Source organism: Copidosoma floridanum, unplaced genomic scaffold, assembly GCF_036245765.1.
Source record: "Copidosoma floridanum isolate Cflo_tuat_1 unplaced genomic scaffold, Cflo_Japanese_pri ptg000026l, whole genome shotgun sequence".
Taxonomy (NCBI): Eukaryota; Metazoa; Arthropoda; class Insecta; order Hymenoptera; family Encyrtidae; genus Copidosoma; species Copidosoma floridanum.
Window position 1 is genome coordinate 8,381,058 of NW_028321903.1, and position 23,643 is coordinate 8,404,700.

At 34.8% G+C, this 23,643-nt stretch overlaps 1 protein-coding gene across 1 annotated transcript in view; it reads right to left on the reverse strand.

Moving 5' to 3' along the window:
- The window catches only part of qsm (Zona pelucida superfamily protein qsm), an 818,670-nt gene that overhangs the window by 50,776 nt on the left and 744,251 nt on the right, over positions 1-23,643 (reverse strand). Inside the window, exon 7 of the mRNA XM_089595600.1 lies at positions 1,525-1,672. Within this exon, the coding sequence (XP_089451726.1) occupies positions 1,525-1,672 (148 nt within the window). The remainder of the gene's footprint in view (positions 1-1,524; positions 1,673-23,643) is intronic.

The window sequence follows — 23,643 nt, forward strand, 5'->3', positions numbered from 1 at the left end:
TTATGCCACAGTCCCTTGTAGAAACGTTACTACATAAACTAGCTAGAAACTCGTCAACATGTTATAAGCCCATTGACGCACGTACGTTGACGAGTTTCTAGCCAGTTTATGTAGTAATTTTCTACCTGTGGTATTATACAAACAATCTGTAGGCTGGCCTTCATCTCTCACGTCATGCTCACATTTGTCACATAGGTTTAATACCTACTTCATTCATTTTCATAGTTCATATTTCATACCCAAAATATATTTACACCTAGTAGATTAAGAGAAATCCTCCTGTAGTACCGCTTTCTTTACTAGGGTAGTATTACATGCCACTGAATGTCCCTTTATGATGTTCATCACACATAGGTTTTTTTTCAAAGATAGTATTCAAACGTTAAACGTACATTCAAAACAGCAAAATTAATATCCACAAAAATTACAGATGGCTTAACTGTATTCTTTTTTATACGTTTCATTTTGAAAAATTGCAACCTTACATGTTACCTTACTTAAAATTGCATTTCTATGATCTGTAAAAATCTCTTAATTTCTGTTTCTATGTAAAAATAACTTCATATAAAGCTATTTAATTTTCTTATGTATCCACAAGTGGTTTTTTTTCATTAATACAAGAAATAAGAAATCGAGTATGCGTAAACACCCGTACATAAGTTTATTCATGTGAAAAAAATAATTTCCAGCGTTGCTACAAATATTTGTTCTTCCCTTACCTCTCTGATCTTTATCTCCACTAACTATGTGATAAACATCCTTAAGACAAGAAATCGCCTCAATCATAAATGGAAAAAATGTGAAAGAATAAAATGCAGTAAGAAACTATCATTGTTTTTATACGGCATCAAAAATTTTTCTGATTTTTGAAAATTGAAAAATCAATGAAAAAATTCTACAACCAATTATTTACTTGCAGTAAAAGTAACAAATCATTAATAAGTAAATAAATATTTATTGATCCATCGAAATAATGCTGGGCTTCACTATACTAATTTCTTAGTTTTCGAAAAAAAAGGAGACTAAAATAATTAGTTCATCAAATTATTTATTTACTAATTTAATTTTGTATTATTTCAAATAACCAAATTAACTATACGCTAAAACAAGTTGTAACTAACACAATAATGAAAAGTAAACAAATTCCTTATCTTTGGGCTGCTCATAGCAGAGTGGGTTAGGGCCACAGCTAGTGTGTACGAGGTCGATTGTTTAAATCTAAGTAAAAACTTTTTTTTTTTTTTTAGTTAGTTAAGAAAAAAAAAAAAATTTAATAATGTATAAAATGAATGCTATGCTTAAGTGGTGTATCATCGTACGGTGTAGTGTAAAGGGAAAAAGGAGTGAGGTTTTATAATAAGAGGGGTGGGACGAGCTTGAAGTAACACGTAAAACCCACTTTCGTTACACATTTTCTCAAGGTTACAAATCTAAAATTGTCGATTTACTCTCACGTGTAACGCAACTATACAAGTATAACTCTAAGAAATTGATTGAATACTCTAAGCAGTAAACTGTCCTTACCTTCGTTCATAATAACATCGTTATCTGGTTCTCCAACTCTAAGGAATACGGACATAGCCATTTCCCATACCTCGTTCTTAATGTTTTCAGTGGATGTTACAGCTCGCTTTTTTCTGCCATAACCAACCTTACCGTTGCTACATTCTATCTGTAAAAAAAGTACATTATAAGGATCATGAGAAATACTCTTATTTTAAACAGTAACTTAACTCAAGCCTTTGTATTCTTATAGAGAAAAATTAATATGACTAAAACCCATATAATGCAATCTGATTTAAGTTGTTTTTATATGCTTAATCAAACGTATACTAATTTTAAACTACCACTTTTAAAATTAGAACATTATTTTAGTTTTGGGGTATACATAACTGTAAATCATCGGATGCTTACAGTCGAATTCCTATATCATTTATTTTGAATTATAAAAAACATATGTATTTCCCAAAAGTGTTTGACGAGCAAAGTGTGCAAGGAATAGATCCCTCTACAGTAAAACACAAAATTTTTTTAAGAAAAACTTGTTAACTAAGTGAACTTGATATTTACCTCATGAGTTAATTTTATTGTGAGGTAAACAAAAAGAAAATGCCTTTTACCATGATGAAGTGAACGACTGTTTTATGTTAACTTAGAATTAACATCAATACACAAGGAATTGGGAATAGCCTGAAAATACTTAGGTATTACAAATTTTTGTAAGTGCTTTATCGCCACAAACTAATAGTTCTATTATTAAATCTTAAATATTAAGTATTAGAAAATTTAAAGTAGTGGGACTACTAAAAAAATTATCAAAATTTATTACTGATAATAAAAGACTCTATCATCATTTTTATAATCACTGTGTTTAAAAAAGCGTAAAAGCGTGAAGTGCAGAAAAAGCAATTGCTAAAATAACATTTCTTTTAAAATAGTAACAAAGGATTTTTAACTTCGTATGGTATGGAAAACAAGTTCATCTGAGTTTCTAAATCATACATAGAGCATCTAGGAAGATCTAAGCCATCAGAATAACATACTCTTTGAGATTTAAGATCCTATTTTCTATTATAAGGTTTATTTCCTGTACTGGAAAACACTGATGCTGTAAATAAATTGAACTTTTTAATGTAACTGCGGAAAGTAATATTTATTTATTTTTGTTCATACAATTCTTAACTTAAATATCAAAGTGTACTTATCACAACTTTATAATTGATCCATGTAAAAAAAATTTTGTTCCTGTAAAACAGATTGCTCTGTATCAGTTATAAAATATCTTATAATATTGCATACATTATAAACTACAATTATTTTTTACTTTTATCCAATATTATCGTTGTCTTGGTTTTTTCCTCCTATCCTATTTTTAACGATAAATTGGAGGACATGCCTAATTTTAATTCTTATAACATGTGGAACTCAGAACAGACCAGTTCAAATACTCTGACATTTAACCATGAGTTGCAGTGAAATCATTTTTCTTATGTTAACAAAAAATCATTTTAACTACTTCACCTGATAAGACTAAGCTTAAAATATTCTTAAGCCAAAATATGTAAAAATATCCACATGAGAGTTTATTCGTTAACGGAATATAGATCTGCCCTAAATCATATGAATCCTGTGAATTGTTGTATGGGTAAAAACTGGGGCTTTGTTAATAGTGTTTTGTTTGTCAAGTGGCTTTTTTAAAAATTAAAGCTGCGAGACTAATATGAAATTTGGAAATAGTTATCATTACTTTAAGGCAGCTGTTTTACCAAATTACAAATAATTTTGAACCCTCTAAAATGACAATGGAAAGTTGATTATACGATTTTTAAATTGCTTATTTCAAAGACATTATGATTTTTAATCAAGCACATTACTTATGCCATCTTACATAAAAAAAACTATAAAATACAGCAACTTTAAGTAGTTTTCCATGGCTTTGCACTTTAAAACATTCTTTAAAAAATTAACATGTACATTTGTTAGAGCAAAAAAAAATGGTTTCTATATTTTTCGGTCTAACATGTCACTCAGCCTCCCCAACTTTTAAAAACTTTCAATTGGAGTAGTGTCGCAAGAATTCTGACAGTTTTATATGCCAAAAAGTGCTTTCAAAAAATTACTATTAAAATATTTTTACTGATCATTATGAATTAAATCGTAAATTTTGATCACCTTGCTCACTAATCTTTCCTTACTTAAAACAAAGTAGAAAAAGCAGTTACATTTAGTTTCTGATTATTTAGAATTTAATAAGATTTAGGAAAAATTGAGAAGGCATTTGTACCAATTACCTTATTAAAATACGTACATTATTTTTATTAGTTGTGTTGCTTTTACATGGCCTGAAACCATTATTAATTGTTGTTTTATGTAACATATAAAGATACTTAAAGTATAAAGAAAAAAAGCCTACATAAATTTTATAATCTACTTTTTAATATAATTCTACTCACGTTGTAGGAGCAAAGATAGTACTTTCAGTCGAGTTCCATTTGCACAGACCACACACGTCTGTGGTGACTTTTACTAATCTAGTAATTGTTCAGTGGTAATTAACGTACATGCATCTTAGTGAATGAAATTTTTATGTGCTTTCATAAAGTTGTACGCATTTTTTCATAATTAAGTTTTTTTGCTTATTGATCAGAGTATATCAACATGCATATATAAAACCTATTAGAAAATTTTTTTTTTTTTTGAGAGTAACTATGTACCTAAACTGTTAAAATGCTAAAATAATCTAACTAAATGCTCAATTCCGAGACTAGCATATGCTCGTAACATGAAAGGGCTACTATGTGCTCGTGATTGACTTTGGAACCTTATACAGGGACATTTAAAAGAGCTTTAACAGCAAAAACTGGAGTTAACAGCAACGTACTCCAAATCCAATGACGTTAAAAAAAAAAAAAATATTTTTTTAACAATTCTTTTTTTGATTTCGGCCTATTTCAAACAGTTTTTTCATATCGTAGACAGCCACAGAGTTGAGTTTCATGTGAATAAACAACTGCATAGCAAACAGCTATTTTCTAGACTTGCTATTATTCCACTAACTTTTTGATACTTACACTCTGTTAAGTAATAAGAAAAAAATACTAGTAAATACGGTAAAACAAAGTTAACCTTTTACGATTCGGCAATTAAAGTGGCTAGGGATCGACTAAAAACTTATAAGAATAACTTGACATCAATTATCCTAATGAAAATAAGCAGTATATATTTTATATATCTTTTATGTATCCAAAATTTATTTTTTGGTAAGAACACTTTGTTTTCCTTTAACTTTGTTCCATGTTGTGTCCAAGAAAACATCGTGTACACGAAAATAAAATTAAAAAAAGTGTATCCGTTGTTGTATTATCACTTATTTTCACATTGCATATAATATCTCACGTGTTTCAGGAGAAGAACGTATTTCATTATACACATCAAATTAAGGAAATGTATGCTATTAATTGTCTTTTTGGCTAAGTTCTTTTAAGTTTGATTTTACGTTGTTTGTTTCAGTTTTACTCTGTTAAATTTTTTTGTTGGTCTTATTTGCAGTTTGAACACATATTTTATGTTTTAATTAAATGTCAGCAGTATTTTTCTGAAACAATGGTGCTGGTATCACGACTTTTGAATTTTAGTTAGTTTCTGCTAATGATACTAAGCAGACGAAAATACTAGGAGGATTATCAATGTAGACTGAAAGCAAGTAATATGAACGAAACTAATCTACAATCATCAACTTCTCCACAAAGAGGGCCAAGAAATTAAAAAAGACTTTTCGTTGCACTTATTCCTACTTAACTTAAAAGAAGATGTGTCTGTGTTGTAATAAAGAGCATCTTACTTTGTGTTACTTTAATTCAAAGGTCGAAACTCCACATGAATGATGGTAATTCGTACAAAATAAAAATATCTATTTTATATACCTCAGCTCACACAAGCTGACAAATTTCAAGTAATCAAAATAATGTCAGATTTGCAGCCAACTTCACCATATGCTGTTAAACAACAGTGCTGTCGACGACAGTGGCACCCAAAGAAGCGCAAAGTTCAAATTAGCTGTATGAAGCAAGACGTGAAAGCCCGGATATCACGACAGTATTTCGTACACAATAAATAAATAAATAAACCCCAAGCTATTTAACTCAATTACCCAGTAAGTCTACTGGTCACTATGTCATTAGATAAATTTAATAACACAAGCGCCAATCACCACACAACCCAGGGCGCTTACTGGTCGCTTTGTTATTAAATAAATAAATTTATTGACACAAGCACCAATCACCACACAACCCGGGGCGCTGACTGGTCGCTTTGTCATTAAATAAATTAAATAACAAATTTGCCAATTACCACACAATCCAAGACGCTGACTGGTCGCTTTGTCATTAAATAAATTTAATAACGCAAGCGCCAATCACCACACAAACCGTGGCGCTTACTAGTCACTTTGTTATTCGAAAAATTAATTTAATAACACAAGCGCCAATCCCCATACGCCACAGGGCGCTTACTGGTTGACTAATTATTACATAAATAAATTTAATAACACAAGCGCTAATCCCCACACGAGCCAGGGCCCTAATTTGTAGACTTATTAATAAAAAAATTAATTACGTAAGACAAGCACTAAAACCCACACAACCCGGGGCGCTAACTAGTCGCTTTGTTATTAAATAAATGAATTAAATAACACAAGCGCCAATCCCCACACGACCCAGGGTGCTAACTGGTCGTTTTCTTAATAAATAAATTAATCAAATACCACAAGCGCAAATCCCCAAACAGGCCGAGGTGATTACTGGTCACTATTTTAATTATTCAAGCTATAAATAACAGTAAAAGCAGAAATGTTTACATGGTAAGAGAACTTGCGTCATTGATTGGCAATTGTGTTATTTCATTTATTTATTTAATAAGAACGCGGCTAGTAAGTGCCCCAGGTTGTGTGGAGATCGTCGCTTGTGTTATTTAATTTATTTATTTGATGACAAAGCGACCAGTAATTGCCCTGGCTTGATAAGGGATTTGCGCTTGTGTTATTTAATTAATTAATTTAAAAACAAAGCAACCAGTAAGCGCCCCGGGTAGGTTGGTGATTGGCGCTTGTGTTATTAAATTTATTTAATGACAAAGCGACCAGTAAGCGCCCCAATTTGTGTGCTGATTGGCGCTTGTGTTATTAAATTTATTTAATAACAAAGCGACCAGTAAGCGCCCCAGTTTGTGTAGTGATTTTAACTTGTGTTATTAAATTTATTTAATGACAAAGCAACCAGTATGAACCCTTGGTTATGTGGTGATTGGCGCTTGTGTTATTAATTTTATTTAATGAAAAAGCGACCGGTAAGCGCCCCGGGTTGTGTGGTAATCGGCGCTTGTGTTACTAAATTTATTTATTTAATAACAAAGCGACAGGTAAGCGCCCCTACTTGTGTGGTTATTGGCGCTTGTGTTATTTAATTCATTTATTTAATAACAAAATAACCAGTAAGCGACCCGGTTTGTGTGGAAATTGGCGCTTGTGTTATTAAATTTATTCAATAACAAAGCGACCAGTAAGCGTCCTGGCTTGTGTGGTAATTGGCAAATCAGTTATTAAATTTAATTATTTATTATTAAGTCAACCAATAAGCGCCCCGGGTTGTGTGCTGATTGGCGCTTGTGTTATTAAATTTATTTAATAACAAAGCGACCAGTAAGCGCCCCAGTTTGTGTAGTGATTTTTACTTGTGTTATTAAATTTATTTAATGACAAAGCAACCAGTATGCACCCTTGGTTGTGTGGTAATTGGCGCTTGTGTTATTAATTTTATTTAATGACAAAGCGACCGGTAAGCGCCCCGGGTTGTGTGGTAATCGGCGCTTGTGTTACTAAATTTATTTATTTAATAACAAAGCGACAGGTAAGCGCCCCTAGTTGTGTGGTTATTGGCGCTTGTGTTATTTAATTCATTTATTTGATAACAAAATGACCAGTAAGCGACCCGGTTTGTGTGGAAATTGGCGCTTGCGTTATTAAATTTATTCAATATTAAAGCGACCAGTAAGCGTCCTGGATTGTGTGGTAATTGGCAAATCAGTTATTAAATTTAATTATTTATTATTAAGTTTACTAATAAGCGCCCCGGGTTGTGTGGTGATTAGCGATTGTGTTATTAAATTTATTTATTTAATAACAAAGCGACCAGTAAGTGCCCCGGTTTGTAAAGTGATTGGCGCTTGTCTCATTTAATTTATTTATTAAATAACAAAGCGTACAGTAAGCGCCCCGGTTTGTGTGGTGATTGGCGCTGGTGTAATTAAATTTATTTAATGACGAAGCGACCGGTAAGTGCCCCGGCTTGTGTGGTGATTGGCGCTTGTGTTATTAAATTTACTTATTTAATAACAAAGCGACCGGTAAACACCCCGCGTTGTGTGGTAATTGGTGCGTGTGTTATTTAATTTATTTATTTAATAACAAAGTGACCAGTGATTTCCCCGGCTTGATTAGGTCTTTGCGCTTGTGTTATTTTATTAATTTATTTAATAACAAAGCGACTAGTAAGGGCCCTGGGTTGGTTGGTGATTGGCACTTGTGTTATTAAATATATTTAATGACAAAGCGACCAGTAAGCGCCCCAGTTTGTGTGGGGATTGGCGCTTGTGTTATTTAATTTATTTATTTAATAACAAAGCGACCAGTAAGCGCCTCGGGTTGTGTGGTGATTGGAGAATGTGTTATTAAATTTATTCATTTAATAACAAAGTGACAAGTAAGCGCCCTGGTTTGTGTGGTGATTTGCACTTGTGTTATGAAATTTATTGAAAGACAAAGCGTCAAGTAATTGCCTTGGATTGATAAGAGATTTGCACTTGTGTTATTTTATTCATTTATTTAATAAAAAAGCGACCAGTGAGCGCCTGAAGTTAGATGGTGATTGGCACTTGTGTTATTAAATTTATTTATTTCATAACAAAGTGACTAGTAAGCGCCCCGGTTAGTGTGGTGATTAGCACTTGCGTTATTAAATGTATTTGATGACAAAGCGACCAGTGAGCGTCAAGGATTGTCTGTTGATTGGCAATTTCGTTGATAAATTTATTAATTTATTAATAAGTCAACCAATTAGTGCCCTGGGGTTTGTGGTGATTGGCGATTGTGTTATTTGATTTATTCAATGACAATGCGACCAGATAGCACACAGGGTTGTGTGTTGATTGGCGCTTGTGTAATTTAAATTCTTTATTTACTATAGAAGCGACTACTAATTGCTTCACCTTAGTTAGGGATTTGCGCTTGTGTTATTTTATTAATTTTTCTGATAACAAAGCGACCAGTAAGCGCCTCGGGTTGGTTGGTGATTGGCGCTTGTGTTATTAAATTTAATTACCGACAAAACGACTAGTACGCGCCCCAAATTGTATGGTAATTGGCACGTGTGTCTTAAAATTTATCAATTTACAAAGCGACCAGTAAGCGCCCCAATTTGTGTGGTAATCGGCGCTTGTGTTATTTAATTTATTTATTTGATAACAAAGCGACCAGTAATCGCACCGGGTGGTGTGGTGATTGGAAATTGTGTTTTTAAATTTATTTATTTAATAACAAAGTGACTCGTAAGCGCCCCGGGTTGTGTGGTGTTTGGCGCTTGTGTTATTAAATTTATTTAATGACAAAGCGACCAGTGAGCGCTTCGTGTTGTGTGGTGATCAACGCTTGTGTTATTTAATTTATTTATGTAATAACAAAGTAGCCAGTAAGCGCCTCGGTTCGTGTGGTAATTGGCGCTTGCGTTTTTAATTGTAGTTGATGACAAAGCAACTAGTAAGCGCCTCTGTTTGTGTGGTGATTAGCACTTGTGTTATAGAATTTATTTAATGACAAAGCGACCAGTAAGCGCCCCAGTTAGTGTGGTGATTGGCGCTTGGGTTATTTAATTTATTTATTTAATAACAAAGCGACCAGAAAGCGCCTTGGGTTGTGTGGTGATTGGCGCTTGTGTTATTAAATTTATTTATTTAATAACAAAGTTACTAGTAAGCGCCCCGGTTTGTCTGGTGATTAGCGCTTGCGTTATGAAATTTATTCAATGACAAAGTGACCAGTAATTGCCCTGACTTAATTAGAGATTTGCACTTGTGTTATTTTATTCATTTATCTAATAACGAAGCGACCAGTTAGCGCCCTGGTTTGTCTGGTGATTGGCGCTTGTGTTATTTAATTTATTTATTTAATAACAAAGCGACCAGTAAGCGTCTTGGATTGTGTGGTGATTGGCAATTCCGTCATTCAACTTATTCATTTCCTAATAAGTCAAATAATAAGACCCCGGGTTGTGTGGTGATTGGCGCTTGTGTTATTAAATTAATTCATTTAATTACAAAGCGACCAGTAGGCGCCCCGGTTTGTGTGGTGATTGGCGCTTGTGTAATTTAATTAATTTATTTATTAACAAAGCGACCAGTAAGCGCCTCGGTTTGTGTGGTGATTAGCACTTGTGTTATAAAATTTATTTAATGTCAAAGCGACTAGTAAGCGCCCCAGTTTGTGTGGTGATTGGCGCTTGTGTTATTTAATTTATTTATTCAATAACAAAGCGACCAGTAAGCGCCCTGAGTTGCGTGGTGATTGGAAATTGTGTTATTCAATATATTTATTTAATAACAAAGTGACTAGTAAGCGCCTCGGTTTGTGTGGTGATTAGTGCTTGCGTTATTAAATTTATTTAATGACAAAGCGACCAGTAATTGCCCCGAATTGATTCGAGATTTGCACTTGTGTTATTTTATTTATTCATTCAATAACAAAGCGACCAGTAAGCGCCTAGGGTTAGTTGGTGATTGGCGCTTGTGTTATTAAATTTATTTATTTAATAACAAAGTGACTCGTAAGTGCCTCGGTTTGTGTAGTGATTAGCACTTCCGTTATTTAATTTATTTAATGACAAAGCGACCAGTAAGCGTCAAGGATTGTGTGGTGATTGGCAATTTCGTTATTGAATTTATTTATTTATAAATAAGTCAACCAATTAGCGCCCTGGGTTGTGTGATGATTAACGATTGTGTTATTTAATTTCTTCATTTAATATTAAAGCGACTACTAATTTTTTTGGCTTTATAAGGGATTTGCGCTTGTGTTATTTTATTAATTTTTTTAATAACAAAGTGACCAAAGAGCGCCTCGGGTTGGTTGGTGATTGGAGCTTGTGTTGATGAATTTATTTAATGACAAAACGACTAGTAAGCGCCCCAAATTGTATCGTAATTGGCACTAGTGTATTCAAATTTATTTAATGACCAAGCGACCAGTATGCACTTTGGGTTATGTGGTGATTGGCGCTTGTGTTATTAAATTTATTTAATAACAAAGCGACTGGTAAGCGCTTCATGTTGTGTGGTGATTTAGGCTAGTGTTATTGAATTTATGTATTTAATAACAAAGTGACCAGTAAGCACCCCGGTTCGTGTGGTAATTAGCGCTTGCATTTTCAAATGTAGTTAATGACAAAGCGACCAGTAAGCGTCTTAGATTGTGTGGTGATTGGCAATTCTGTCATTCAATTTATTCATTTCCCAATAAGTCAACTAATCAGTGCCCCGGGTTGTGTGGTAATTGGCGCTTGTGTTATTTAATTTATTTATTTAATAACAAAGCGACCAGTAAGCGCCCCAGTTTGTGTGGTGATTGGTGCTTGTGTAATTTAATTTATTCATTTAATAAAGAAGCGACCAGTAAGCACCTCGGTTTGTGTGGTGATTAGCACTTGTGTTATAAAATTTATTCAATGACAAAGCAACAAGTAAGCGCCCCAGTTAGTGTGGTGATTGAGGCTTGTGTTATTTAATTTATTTATTTAATAACAAAGCGACCAGTAAGCGTTCTGGATTAATAAGAGATTTGCACTTGTATTATTTTATTTATTTATTTAATAACAAAGCGACCAGTAAGCGCCTGGAGTTGATGGGTAATTGGCACTAATGTTATCAAATTTATTTATCTAATAACAAAGTGACTAATAAGCGCCCCGGTTTGTGTGGTGATTAGAACTTGCGTTATTAAATTTATTTAATGACAAAGCGGCCAGTAAGCGTTAAGGATTGTATGGTGATTGGCAATTTCGTTACTTAATTTATTTATTTATCAACAAGTCGACCCTTTAGCGCCCTGGGTTGTGTGGTGATTGGCGATTGTGTTATTAAATTTATTTAATGACAATGCGACCAGATAGCACCCCGGGTTGTGTAGTAATTGGCGCTTGTGTTATTAAATTTATTTATTTAATAACAAAGCGACCAGTTAAAGCCTCGGTTTGTGTGGTAATTAGCACTTGTGTTATAAAATTTATTCAATGACAAAGCGACCAGTAAGCGCCCCAGTTCGTGTGGGGATTGGCGCTTGTGTTATTTAATTTATTTATTTAATAACAAAACGACCAGTAAGCGCCTCGGGTTGTGTGGTGATTGGAGAATGTAATATTAAATTTATTTATTTAATAACAAAGTGACAAGTAAGCGCCCTGGTTTGTGTGGTGATTTGCACTTGCGTTATGAAATTTATTGAATGACAAAGCGTCAAGTAATTGCCTTGGATTGATGAGAGATTTGCACTTGTGTTATTTTATTTATTTATTTAATAAAAAAGCGACCAGTTAGCGCCTGAAGTTGGTTGGTGATTGGCACTTGTGTTATTAAATTTATTTATTTCATAACAAAGTGACTAGTAAGCGCCCCGGTTTGTGTGGTGATTAGCACTTGCGTTATTAAATGTATTTAATGACAAAGTGACCAGTTAGCGTCAAGGATTGTCTGGTGATTGGCACATCCGTTGATGAATTTATTTATTTATTAATATGTCAACCAATTAGTGCCCTGGGTTTCGTGGTGATTGGCGATTGTGTTATTTGATTTATTAAATGACAATGCGACCAGATAGCACCCAGGGTTGGGTGGTAGTTGGCGCATGTGTTATTAAATTCATTGATTTAATAACAAAGCGACCGGTTAGCGCCTTGGGTTGTGTGTTGATTGGCGCTTGTGTAATTTAATTTCTTTATTTAATATAAAAGCGACTCTTAATTGCTTCAGCTTAGTTAGGGATTTGCGCTTGTGTTATTTTATTAATTTTTCTGATAACAAAGCGACCAGTAAGCGCCTTGGGTTTGTTGGTGATTGGCGCTTGTGTTATTAAATTTAATTACCGACAAAGCGACTAGTACGCGCCCTAAATTGTATGGTGATTGGCACGTGTGTCTTCAAATTTATTTAATGACAAAGCGACTAGTATCCATTCCAGGTTGTGTGGTGATTGGCGCTTGTATTATTAAAATTTATTTAATGACAAAGCGACCAGTAAGCGCCTTAATTTGTGTAGTAATCGGCGCTTGAGTTATTTTATTTATTTATTTAATAACAAAGCGACCAGTAATCGCCCCGGGTGGTGTGGTGATTGGAAATTGTGTTATTTAATTTATTTATTAAATAACAAAGTGACTAGTAAGCGCCCCGGTTTGTGTGGTGATTAGCGTTTGTGTTTTTGAATTTATTTAATGACAAAGCGACCAGTATGCATCCCGGGTTGTGTGGTGTTTGGCGCTTGTGTTATTAAATTTATTTAATGACAAAGCGACCAGTGAGCGCTTCGTGTTGTGTGGTGATCAACGCTTGTGTTATTGAATTTATTTATTTAATAAGAAAGTAGCCAGTAAGCGCCTCGGTTCGTGTGGTAATTGGCGCTTGCGTTTTTAATTGTAGTTGATGACAAAGCAACTAGTAAGCGCCTCGGTTTGTGTGGTGATTAGCACTTTTGTTATAGAATTTATTTAATGACAAAGTGACTAGTAAGCGCCCCAGTTAGTGTGGTGATTGGCGCTTGGGTGATTTAATTTATTTATTTAATAACAAAGCGCCCAGAAAGCGCCCCAGGTTGTGTGGTGATTGGCGCTTGTGTTATTAAATTTATTTATTTAATAACAAAGTTACTAGTAAGCGCCCCGGTTTGTCTGGTGATTAGCGCTTGCGTTATTAAATTTATTCAATGACAAAGTGACCAGTAATTGCTCTGGCTTAATTAGAGATTTGCACTTGTGTTATTTTATTCATTTATATAATAACAAAGCGACCAGTAAGCGCCCTGGTTTGTCTGGTGATTGGCGCTTGTGTTATTTAATTTATTTATTTAATAACAAAGCGACCAGTAAGCGTCATGGTATGTGTAGCGATTGGCGCTTGTGTAATTTAATTTATTTATTTAATAACAAAGCAACCAGTAAGCGTCTCGGATTGTGTGGTGATTGGCAATTCCGTCATTCAATTTATTCATTTCCTAATAAGTCAAATAATAAGTCCCCGGGTTGTGTGGTGATTGGTGCTTGTGTTATTAAATTTATTTATTTAATAACAAAGCGAACAGTAAGCGCCCCGGTTTGTGTGGTAATTGGCGCTTGTGTAATTTAATTAATTTATTTATTAACAAAGCGACCAGTAAGCGCCCTGGTTTGTGTGGTGATTGGCGCTTGTGTTATTTAATTTATTTATTTAATAACAAAGCGAGCAGTAAGCGCCCCGGTTTGTGTGGTGATTGGCGCTTGTGTAATTTAATTAATTTATTTATTAACAAAGCGACCAGTAAGGGCCTCGGTTTGTGTGGTGATTAGCACTTGTGTTATTAAATTTATTTAATGTCAAAGCGACCAGTGAGCGCCCCAGTTTGTGTGGTGTTCGGCGCTTGTGTTATTTAATTTATTTATTCAATAACAAAGCGACCAGTAAGCGCCCTGGTTTGTGTGGTGATTGGCGCTTGTGTTATTTAATTTATTTATTTAATAACAAAGCGAACAGTAAGCGCCCCGGTTTGTGTGGTGATTGGCGCTTGTGTAATTTAATTAATTTATTTATTAACAAAGCGACCAGTAAGCGCCTCGGTTTGTGTGGTGATTAGCACTTGTGTTATTAAATTTATTTAATGTCAAAGCGACCAGTGAGCGCCCCAGTTTGTGTGGTGATTGGCGCTTGTGTTATTTAATTTATTTATTCAATAACAAAGCGACCAGTAAGCGCCCTAAGTTGCGTGGTGATTAAAAATTGTGTTATTTAATATATTTATTTAATAACAAAGTGACTAGTAAGCGCCTCGGTTTGTGTGGTGATAAGCGCTTGCGTTATTAAATTTATTTAATGACAAAGCGACCAGTAATTGCCCCGAATTAATTAGAGACTTGCACTTGTGTTATTTTATTTATTCATCCAATAACAAAGCGACCAGTCAGCGTCTAGGGTTGGTTGGTGATTGGCGCTTGTGTTATTAAATTTATTTATTTAATAACAAAGTGACTAGTAAGCGCCTCGGTTTGTGTGGTGATTAGCACTTGCGTTATTTAATTTATTTAATGACAAAGCGACCAGTAAGCGTCAAGGATTGTGTGGTGATTGGCAATTCCGTTTTTGAATTTATTTATTTATAAATGAGTCAACCAATTAGCGCCCTGGGTTGTGTGATGATTGGTGATTGTGTTATTTAATTCCTTCATTTTATATTAAAGCGACTACTAATTTCTTTGGCTTAATAAGGGATTTGCGCTTGTGTTATTTTATTAATTTTTTTTATAACAAAGTGACTAAAAAGCGCCTCGGGTTAGTTGGTGATTGGCGCTTGTGTTGATAAATTTATTTAATGACAAAGCGACTAGTAAGCGTTCCAAATTGTATCTTAATTGGCACTTGTGTCTTTAAATTCATTTAATGACCAAGCGACCAGTATGCACTTTGGGTTATGTGGTGATTGGCGCTTGTGTTATTAAATTTATTTAATAACAAAGCGACCGGTAAGCGCTTCATGTTGTGTGGTGATTGAGGCTTGTGTTATTGAATTTATTTATTTAATAACAAAGTGACCAGTAAGCGCCACGGTTCGTGTGGTAATTGGCGCTTGCGTTTTTAATTGTAGTTGATGACAAAGCAACTAGTAAGCGCCTCGGTTTGTGTGGTGATTAGCACTTTTGTTATAGAATTTATTTAATGACAAAGTGACTAGTAAGCGCCCCAGTTAGTGTGGTGATTGGCGCTTGGGTGATTTAATTTATTTATTTAATAACAAAGCGACCAGAAAGCGCCCCAGGTTGTGTGGTGATTGGCGCTTGTGTTATTAAATTTATTTATTTAATAACAAAGTTACTAGTAAGCGCCCCGGTTTGTCTGGTGATTAGCGCTTGCGTTATTAAATTTATTCAATGACAAAGTGACCAGTAATTGCTCTGGCTTAATTAGAGATTTGCACTTGTGTTATTTTATTCATTTATATAATAACAAAGCGACCAGTAAGCGCCCTGGTTTGTCTGGTGATTGGCGCTTGTGTTATTTAATTTATTTATTTAATAACAAAGCGACCAGTAAGCGTCATGGTATGTGTAGCGATTGGCGCTTGTGTAATTTAATTTATTTATTTAATAACAAAGCAACCAGTAAGCGTCTCGGATTGTGTGGTGATTGGCAATTCCGTCATTCAATTTATTCATTTCCTAATAAGTCAAATAATAAGTCCCCGGGTTGTGTGGTGATTGGTGCTTGTGTTATTAAATTTATTTATTTAATAACAAAGCGAACAGTAAGCGCCCCGGTTTGTGTGGTAATTGGCGCTTGTGTAATTTAATTAATTTATTTATTAACAAAGCGACCAGTAAGCGCCCTGGTTTGTGTGGTGATTGGCGCTTGTGTTATTTAATTTATTTATTTAATAACAAAGCGAGCAGTAAGCGCCCCGGTTTGTGTGGTGATTGGCGCTTGTGTAATTTAATTAATTTATTTATTAACAAAGCGACCAGTAAGGGCCTCGGTTTGTGTGGTGATTAGCACTTGTGTTATTAAATTTATTTAATGTCAAAGCGACCAGTGAGCGCCCCAGTTTGTGTGGTGTTCGGCGCTTGTGTTATTTAATTTATTTATTCAATAACAAAGCGACCAGTAAGCGCCCTAAGTTGCATGGTGATTAAAAATTGTGTTATTTAATATATTTATTTAATAACAAAGTGACTAGTAAGCGCCTCGGTTTGTGTGGTGATAAGCGCTTGCGTTATTAAATTTATTTAATGACAAAGCGACCAGTAATTGCCCCGAATTAATTAGAGACTTGCACTTGTGTTATTTTATTTATTCATCCAATAACAAAGCGACCAGTCAGCGCCTAGGGTTGGTTGGTGATTGGCGCTTGTGTTATTAAATTTATTTATTTAATAACAAAGTGACTAGTAAGCGCCTCGGTTTGTGTGGTGATTAGCACTTGCGTTATTTAATTTATTTAATGACAAAGCGACCAGTAAGCGTCAAGGATTGTGTGGTGATTGGCAATTCCGTTTTTGAATTTATTTATTTATAAATGAGTCAACCAATTAGCGCCCTGGGTTGTGTGATGATTGGTGATTGTGTTATTTAATTCCTTCATTTTATATTAAAGCGACTACTAATTTCTTTGGCTTAATAAGGGATTTGCGCTTGTGTTATTTTATTAATTTTTTTTATAACAAAGTGACTAAAAAGCGCCTCGGGATAGTTGGTGATTGGCGCTTGTGTTGATAAATTTATTTAATGACAAAGCGACTAGTAAGCGTTCCAAATTGTATCTTAATTGGCACTTGTGTCTTTAAATTCATTTAATGACCAAGCGACCAGTATGCACTTTGGGTTATGTGGTGATTGGCGCTTGTGTTATTAAATTTATTTAATAACAAAGCGACCGGTAAGCGCTTCATGTTGTGTGGTGATTGAGGCTTGTGTTATTGAATTTATTTATTTAATAACAAAGTGACCAGTAAGCGCCACGGTTCGTGTGGTAATTAGCGCTTGCGTTTTCAAATGTAGTTAATGACAAAGCGACCAGTAAGCGTCTCAGATTGTGTGGTGATTAGTGCTTGTGTAATTTAATTTATTCATTTAATAAAAAAGCGACCAGTAAGCACCTCGGTTTGTGTGGTGATTAGCACTTGTGTTATAAAATTTATTCAATGACAAAGCGACCAGTAAGTGCCCCAGTTAGTGTGATGATTGAGGCTTGTGTAATTTTATTTATTTATTTAATAACAAAGCGACCAGTGAGCGCCTGAAGTTGGTTGGTGATTCGCTCTGGTGTTATTAAATTTATTTATTTAATAACAAAGTGACGAGTAAGCGCCCCGGTTTGTGTGTTGATTGGCACTTGCGTTATTAAATTTATTTAATGAAAAAGCGACCAGTAAGTGTTAAGGATTGTATGGTGATTGGCAATTTCGTTACTTAATTTATTTATTTATCAATAAGTCAACCCTTTAGCGCCCTGGGTTGTGTGGTGATTGGCGATTGTGTTATTGAATTTATTTAATGACAATGCGACCAGATAGCACCCCGGGTTGTGTAGTAATTGGCGCTTGTGTTATTAAATTTATTTATTTAATAACAAAGCGACCGGTAAGCGCTTCGGGTTGTGTGGTGATTTGTACTTGTGTTATTGAATTTATTTATTCAATAACGAAGTGACCAGTAAGCGCCCAGGTTCGTGTGGTAATTGGTGCTTGCGTTTTCAAATGTCGTTAAGGACAAAGCGACCAGTGAGCGTCTCGGATTGTGTGGTGATTGGCAATTTTGTCATTTAATTTATTCATTTCCTAATAAGTCAAATAATCGGTGCCCCGGGTTGTGTGGTGATTGGCGCTTGTGTTATTTAATTTTATTATTTAATATTAAAGCGACCAGTTAGCGCCCAGGTTTGTGTGGTAATTGGCGCTTGTGTAATTTAATTTATTTATTTAATAACAAAGTGACTAGTAAGCGCCTCGGTTTGTGTGGTGATTAGCACTTGCGTTATTTAATTTATTTAATGACAAAGTGACCAGTAAGCGTCAAGGATTGTGTGGTGATTTGCAATTCCGTTTTTGAATTTATTTATTTATAAATGAGTCAACCGATTAGCGCCTTGGGTTGTGTGATGATTGGCGATTGTGTTATTAAATTTATTTATTAACAATGCGACCAGATAGCACCCCGGGTTGTGTGGTGATTGGCGCTTGTGTTATTTAATTTTATTATTTAATATTAAAGCGACCAGTAAGCGCCCCAGTTAGTGTGGTGATTGAGGCTTGTATAATTTAATTTATTTATTTAATAACAAAGCGACCAGTAAGCGCCCTGGATTGATTAGAGATTTGCACTTGTGTTATTTTATTTATTTATTTAATAAAAAAGCGACCAGTGAGCGCCTGGAGTTGATTGGTAATTCGCTCTGGTGTTATTAAATTTATTTATTTAATAACAAAGTGACTAGTAAGCGCCCCGGTTTGTGTGTTGATTGGCACTTGCGTTATTAAATTTATTTAATGACAAAGCGACCAGTAAGCGTTAAGGATTGTATATTGATTGGCAATTTCGTTACTTAATTTATTTATTTATCAATAAGTCGACCCTTTAGCGCCCTGGGTTGTGTGGTAATTGGCGATTGTGTTATTAAATTTATTTAATGACAATGCGACCAGATAGCACCCCGGGTTGTGTAGTAATTGGCGCTTGTGTTATTAAATTTATTTATTTAATAACAAAGCTACCGGTAAGCGCTTCGGGTTGTGTGGTGATTTGTACTTGTGTTATTGAATTTATTTATTTAATAACGAAGTGACCAGTAAGCGCCCAGGTTCGTGTGGTAATTGGTGCTTGCGTTTTCAAATGTCGTTAAGGACAAAGCGACCAGTGAGCGTCTCGGATTGTGTGGTGATTGGCAATTCCGTCATTTGATTTATTCATTTCCTAATAAGTCAAATAATCAGTGCCCCGGGTTGTGTGGTGATTGGCTTTTGTGTTATTTAATTTTTTCATTTAATATTAAAGCGACCAGTTAGCGCCCCGGTTTGTGTGGTAATTGGCGCTTGTGTAATTTAATTTATTTATATAATAACAATTCAACCAGTAAGCGCCTTGGTTTGTGTGGTGATTGGCGCTTGTGTAATTTAATTTATTTATTTAATTACAAAGCGACCAGTAAACGCCCCGGGTTGTATTGTGATTGGCAATTCCGTTATTAAATTTATTTATTTTATAATAAGTCAACCAATTAGCGCCCTGGGTTGTGTGGTGATTGGCGATTGTGTTATTAAATTTATTTATTAACAATGCGACCAGATAGCACCCTGGGTTGTGTGGTAATTGGCGCTTGTGTTATGAAATTTATTTATTTGATAACAAAGCGACCGGTAAGCGCCTTGGGTTGTGTTATGATTGGCACTTGTGTTATTTAATTTCTTTATTTAATATTAAAGCGACGACCAATTGCTTCGGCTTAGTGAGAGATTTGCGCTTGTGTTATTTTATTAATTTTCCTAATAACAAAGCGACAAGTAAGTGCCACGGGTTGGTTGATGATTGGCACTTGTGTTATTGAATTTATTTAATGACAAAGCGACTGGTAAGCGCTTCGAAGTGTGTGGTGATTGGCTCTTGTGTTATTTAATTTATTTATTTAATAACGAAGGGACCAGTAAGCGCCTCGGTTTGTGTGGTGATTAGCACTTGTGTTATAAAATTTATTTAATGTCAAAGCGACCAGTAAGCGCCCCAATTTGTGTGGTGATTGGCGCTTGTGTTTTTTGATTTATTTATTTAATAACAAAGCGACCAGTAAGCACCCCGGGTTGTGTGGTAATTGGCAATTCCGTTATCGAATTTATTTATTTATTGATAAGTTAACGAATTAGCGCCCTGAGTTGTGTGGTGATCGGCGATTGTGTTATTTAATTTTTTTATTTAATATTAGAGCGACTACTAATTGCTTCGGATTAATAAGGGATTTGCGCTTGTGCTACTTTATTAATTTTTTTGATAACAAAGCGACCAGAAAGCGCCTCGGGTTGGTTGATGATTGGCGCTTGTGTTATTAAATTTATTTAATGACAAAGCGACCAGTAAGCGCCCCGGTTTGTATGGTAATTAGCACATGTGTCTTTAAATTCATTCAATGACAAAGACACCAGTAAGCGCCTTGGTTTGTGGTGTTATTGGCGCTTGTGTGATTTAATTTATTTATTTAATAACAAAGCGACCAGTAAGCGCCCGGGGTTGTATGGTGATTGGCAATTCCGTTATTAAATTTATTTTTTCAATAATAAGTCAACCAATTAGCGCGCTTAATTGTGTGGTGATTGGCAATTGTGTTATTAAATTTATTTAATGACAATGCAACCAGATAGCACCCTGGGTCGTGTGGTAATTGGCGCTTGTGATATTAAATTTATTTAATTGATAACAAAGCAACCGGTAAGCGCTTCAGGTTGTGTGGTGATTGGAGCTTGTGTTATTAAATTTATTTATTTAATAACAATGTGAATAGTAAGCGCCCCGGTTTGTGTGGTAATTGGCGCTTGCGTTTTCGAATGTAGTTAATGACAAAGACACCAGTAAGTGTCTCGGATTGTGTGGTGATTGGCAATTCCGTCACTCAATTTATTCATTTCCTAATAAGTCAACCAATCAGTGCTTCCGGTTGTGTGGTGATTTCCGGTTGTGTGATTAAATTAATTTATTTAATAACAAAGCGACCAGTAAGCGCTCTAGTTTGTGTGGTTATTGGCGCTTGTGTTATTTAATTTTTTTATTTAATAACAAAGCGACCAGTGAAAGCCCTGGTTTGTGTGGTGATTGGCGCTTGTGTAATTTAATTTATTTATTTAATAACAAAGCGACCAGTAAGCGCCTCGGTTTGTGTGGTGATTAGCACTTGTGTTATAATATTTATTCAATAACAAAGCGACCAGTAAGCGCCCAAGTTTGTAAGTTGATTGGCGCTTGTGTTATTTAAATTATTTATTTAATAACAAAGCGACCAGTAAGCGCCTCGGGTTGTGTTGTGATTGAAAATTGTGTTAATAAATTTATTTATTTAATAACAAAATGACAAGTAAGCGCCCTGGTTTGTGTGGTGATTAGCACTTGCGTTATGAAATTTATTTAATGACAAAGCGACCAGTAATTGCCTTGGATTGATTAGAGATTTGCACTTGTGTTATTTTATTTATTTTCTTAATAAAAAAACGGTCAGTGAGCGCCTTGAGTTCGTTGGTGATTGGCGCTTGTGTTATTAAATTTATTTATTTCATAACAAAGTGACTAGTAAGCGCCCCGGTTTGTGTGGTGATTAGCACTTGCGTTACTAAACTTATTTGAAGACAAAGCGACCAGTAAGCGTCAAGGATTGTGTGGTGATTGGCAATTCCGTTGATAAATTTATTAATTTATTAATAAGTCAACCAATTAGTGCCCTGGGTTTCGTGGTGATTGGCAATTGTGTTATTAAATTTATTTAATGACAATGCGACAAGATAGCACCCCGAGTTGTGTGGTAATTGGCGCTTGTGTTATTAAATTTATTTATTTAATAACAAAGCGACCGGTAAGCGCCTTGGGTTGTGTGTTGATTGGCGCTTGTGTTATTTAATTTCTTTATTTATTATAAAAGCGACTACTAATTGCTTCAGCTTAGTTAGGGATTTGCGCTTGTGTTATTTTATTAATTTTTCTGATAACAAAGCGACCAGTAAGCGCCTTGGGTTTGTTGGTGATTGGCGCTTGTGTTATTAAATTTAATTACCGACAAAGCGACTAGTACGCGCCCAAAATTGTATGGTGATTGGCACGTGTGTCTTCAAATTTATTTAATGACAAAGCGACTAGTATCCATTCCAGGTTGTGTGGTGATTGGCGCTTGTATTATTAAAATTTATTTAATGACAAAGCGACCAGTAAGCGCCTTAATTTGTGTAGTAATCGGCGCTTGAGTTATTTTATTTATTTATTTAATAACAAAGCGACCAGTAATCGCCCCGGGTGGTGTGGTGATTGGAAATTGTGTTATTTAATTTATTTATTAAATAACAAAGTGACTAGTAAGCGCCCCGGTTTGTGTGGTGATTAGCGTTTGTGTTTTTAAATTTATTTAATGACAAAGCGACCAGTATGCATCCCGGGTTGTGTGGTGTTTGGCGCTTGTGTTATTAAATTTAATTAATGACAAAGCGACCAGTGAGCGCTTCGTGTTGTGTGGTGATCAACGCTTGTGTTATTGAATTTATTTATTTAATAAGAAAGTAGCCAGTAAGCGCCTCGGTTCGTGTGGTAATTGGCGCTTGCGTTTTTAATTGTAGTTGATGACAAAGCAACTAGTAAGCGCCTCGGTTTGTGTGGTGATTAGCACTTTTGTTATAGAATTTATTTAATGACAAAGTGACTAGTAAGCGCCCCAGTTAGTGTGGTGATTGGCGCTTGGGTGATTTAATTTATTTATTTAATAACAAAGCGACCAGAAAGCGCCCCAGGTTGTGTGGTGATTGGCGCTTGTGTTATTAAATTTATTTATTTAATAACAAAGTTACTAGTAAGCGCCCCGGTTTGTCTGGTGATTAGCGCTTGCGTTATTAAATTTATTCAATGACAAAGTGACCAGTAATTGCTCTGGCTTAATTAGAGATTTGCACTTGTGTTATTTTATTCATTTATATAATAACAAAGCGACCAGTAAGCGCCCTGGTTTGTCTGGTGATTGGCGCTTGTGTTATTTAATTTATTTATTTAATAACAAAGCGACCAGTAAGCGTCATGGTATGTGTAGCGATTGGCGCTTGTGTAATTTAATTTATTTATTTAATAACAAAGCAACCAGTAAGCGTCTCGGATTGTGTGGTGATTGGCAATTCCGTCATTCAATTTATTCATTTCCTAATAAGTCAAATAATAAGTCCCCGGGTTGTGTGGTGATTGGTGCTTGTGTTATTAAATTTATTTATTTAATAACAAAGCGAACAGTAAGCGCCCCGGTTTGTGTGGTAATTGGCGCTTGTGTAATTTAATTAATTTATTTATTAACAAAGCGACCAGTAAGCGCCCTGGTTTGTGTGGTGATTGGCGCTTGTGTTATTTAATTTATTTATTTAATAACAAAGCGAGCAGTAAGCGCCCCGGTTTGTGTGGTGATTGGCGCTTGTGTAATTTAATTAATTTATTTATTAACAAAGCGACCAGTAAGGGCCTCGGTTTGTGTGGTGATTAGCACTTGTGTTATTAAATTTATTTAATGTCAAAGCGACCAGTGAGCGCCCCAGTTTGTGTGGTGTTCGGCGCTTGTGTTATTTAATTTATTTATTCAATAACAAAGCGACCAGT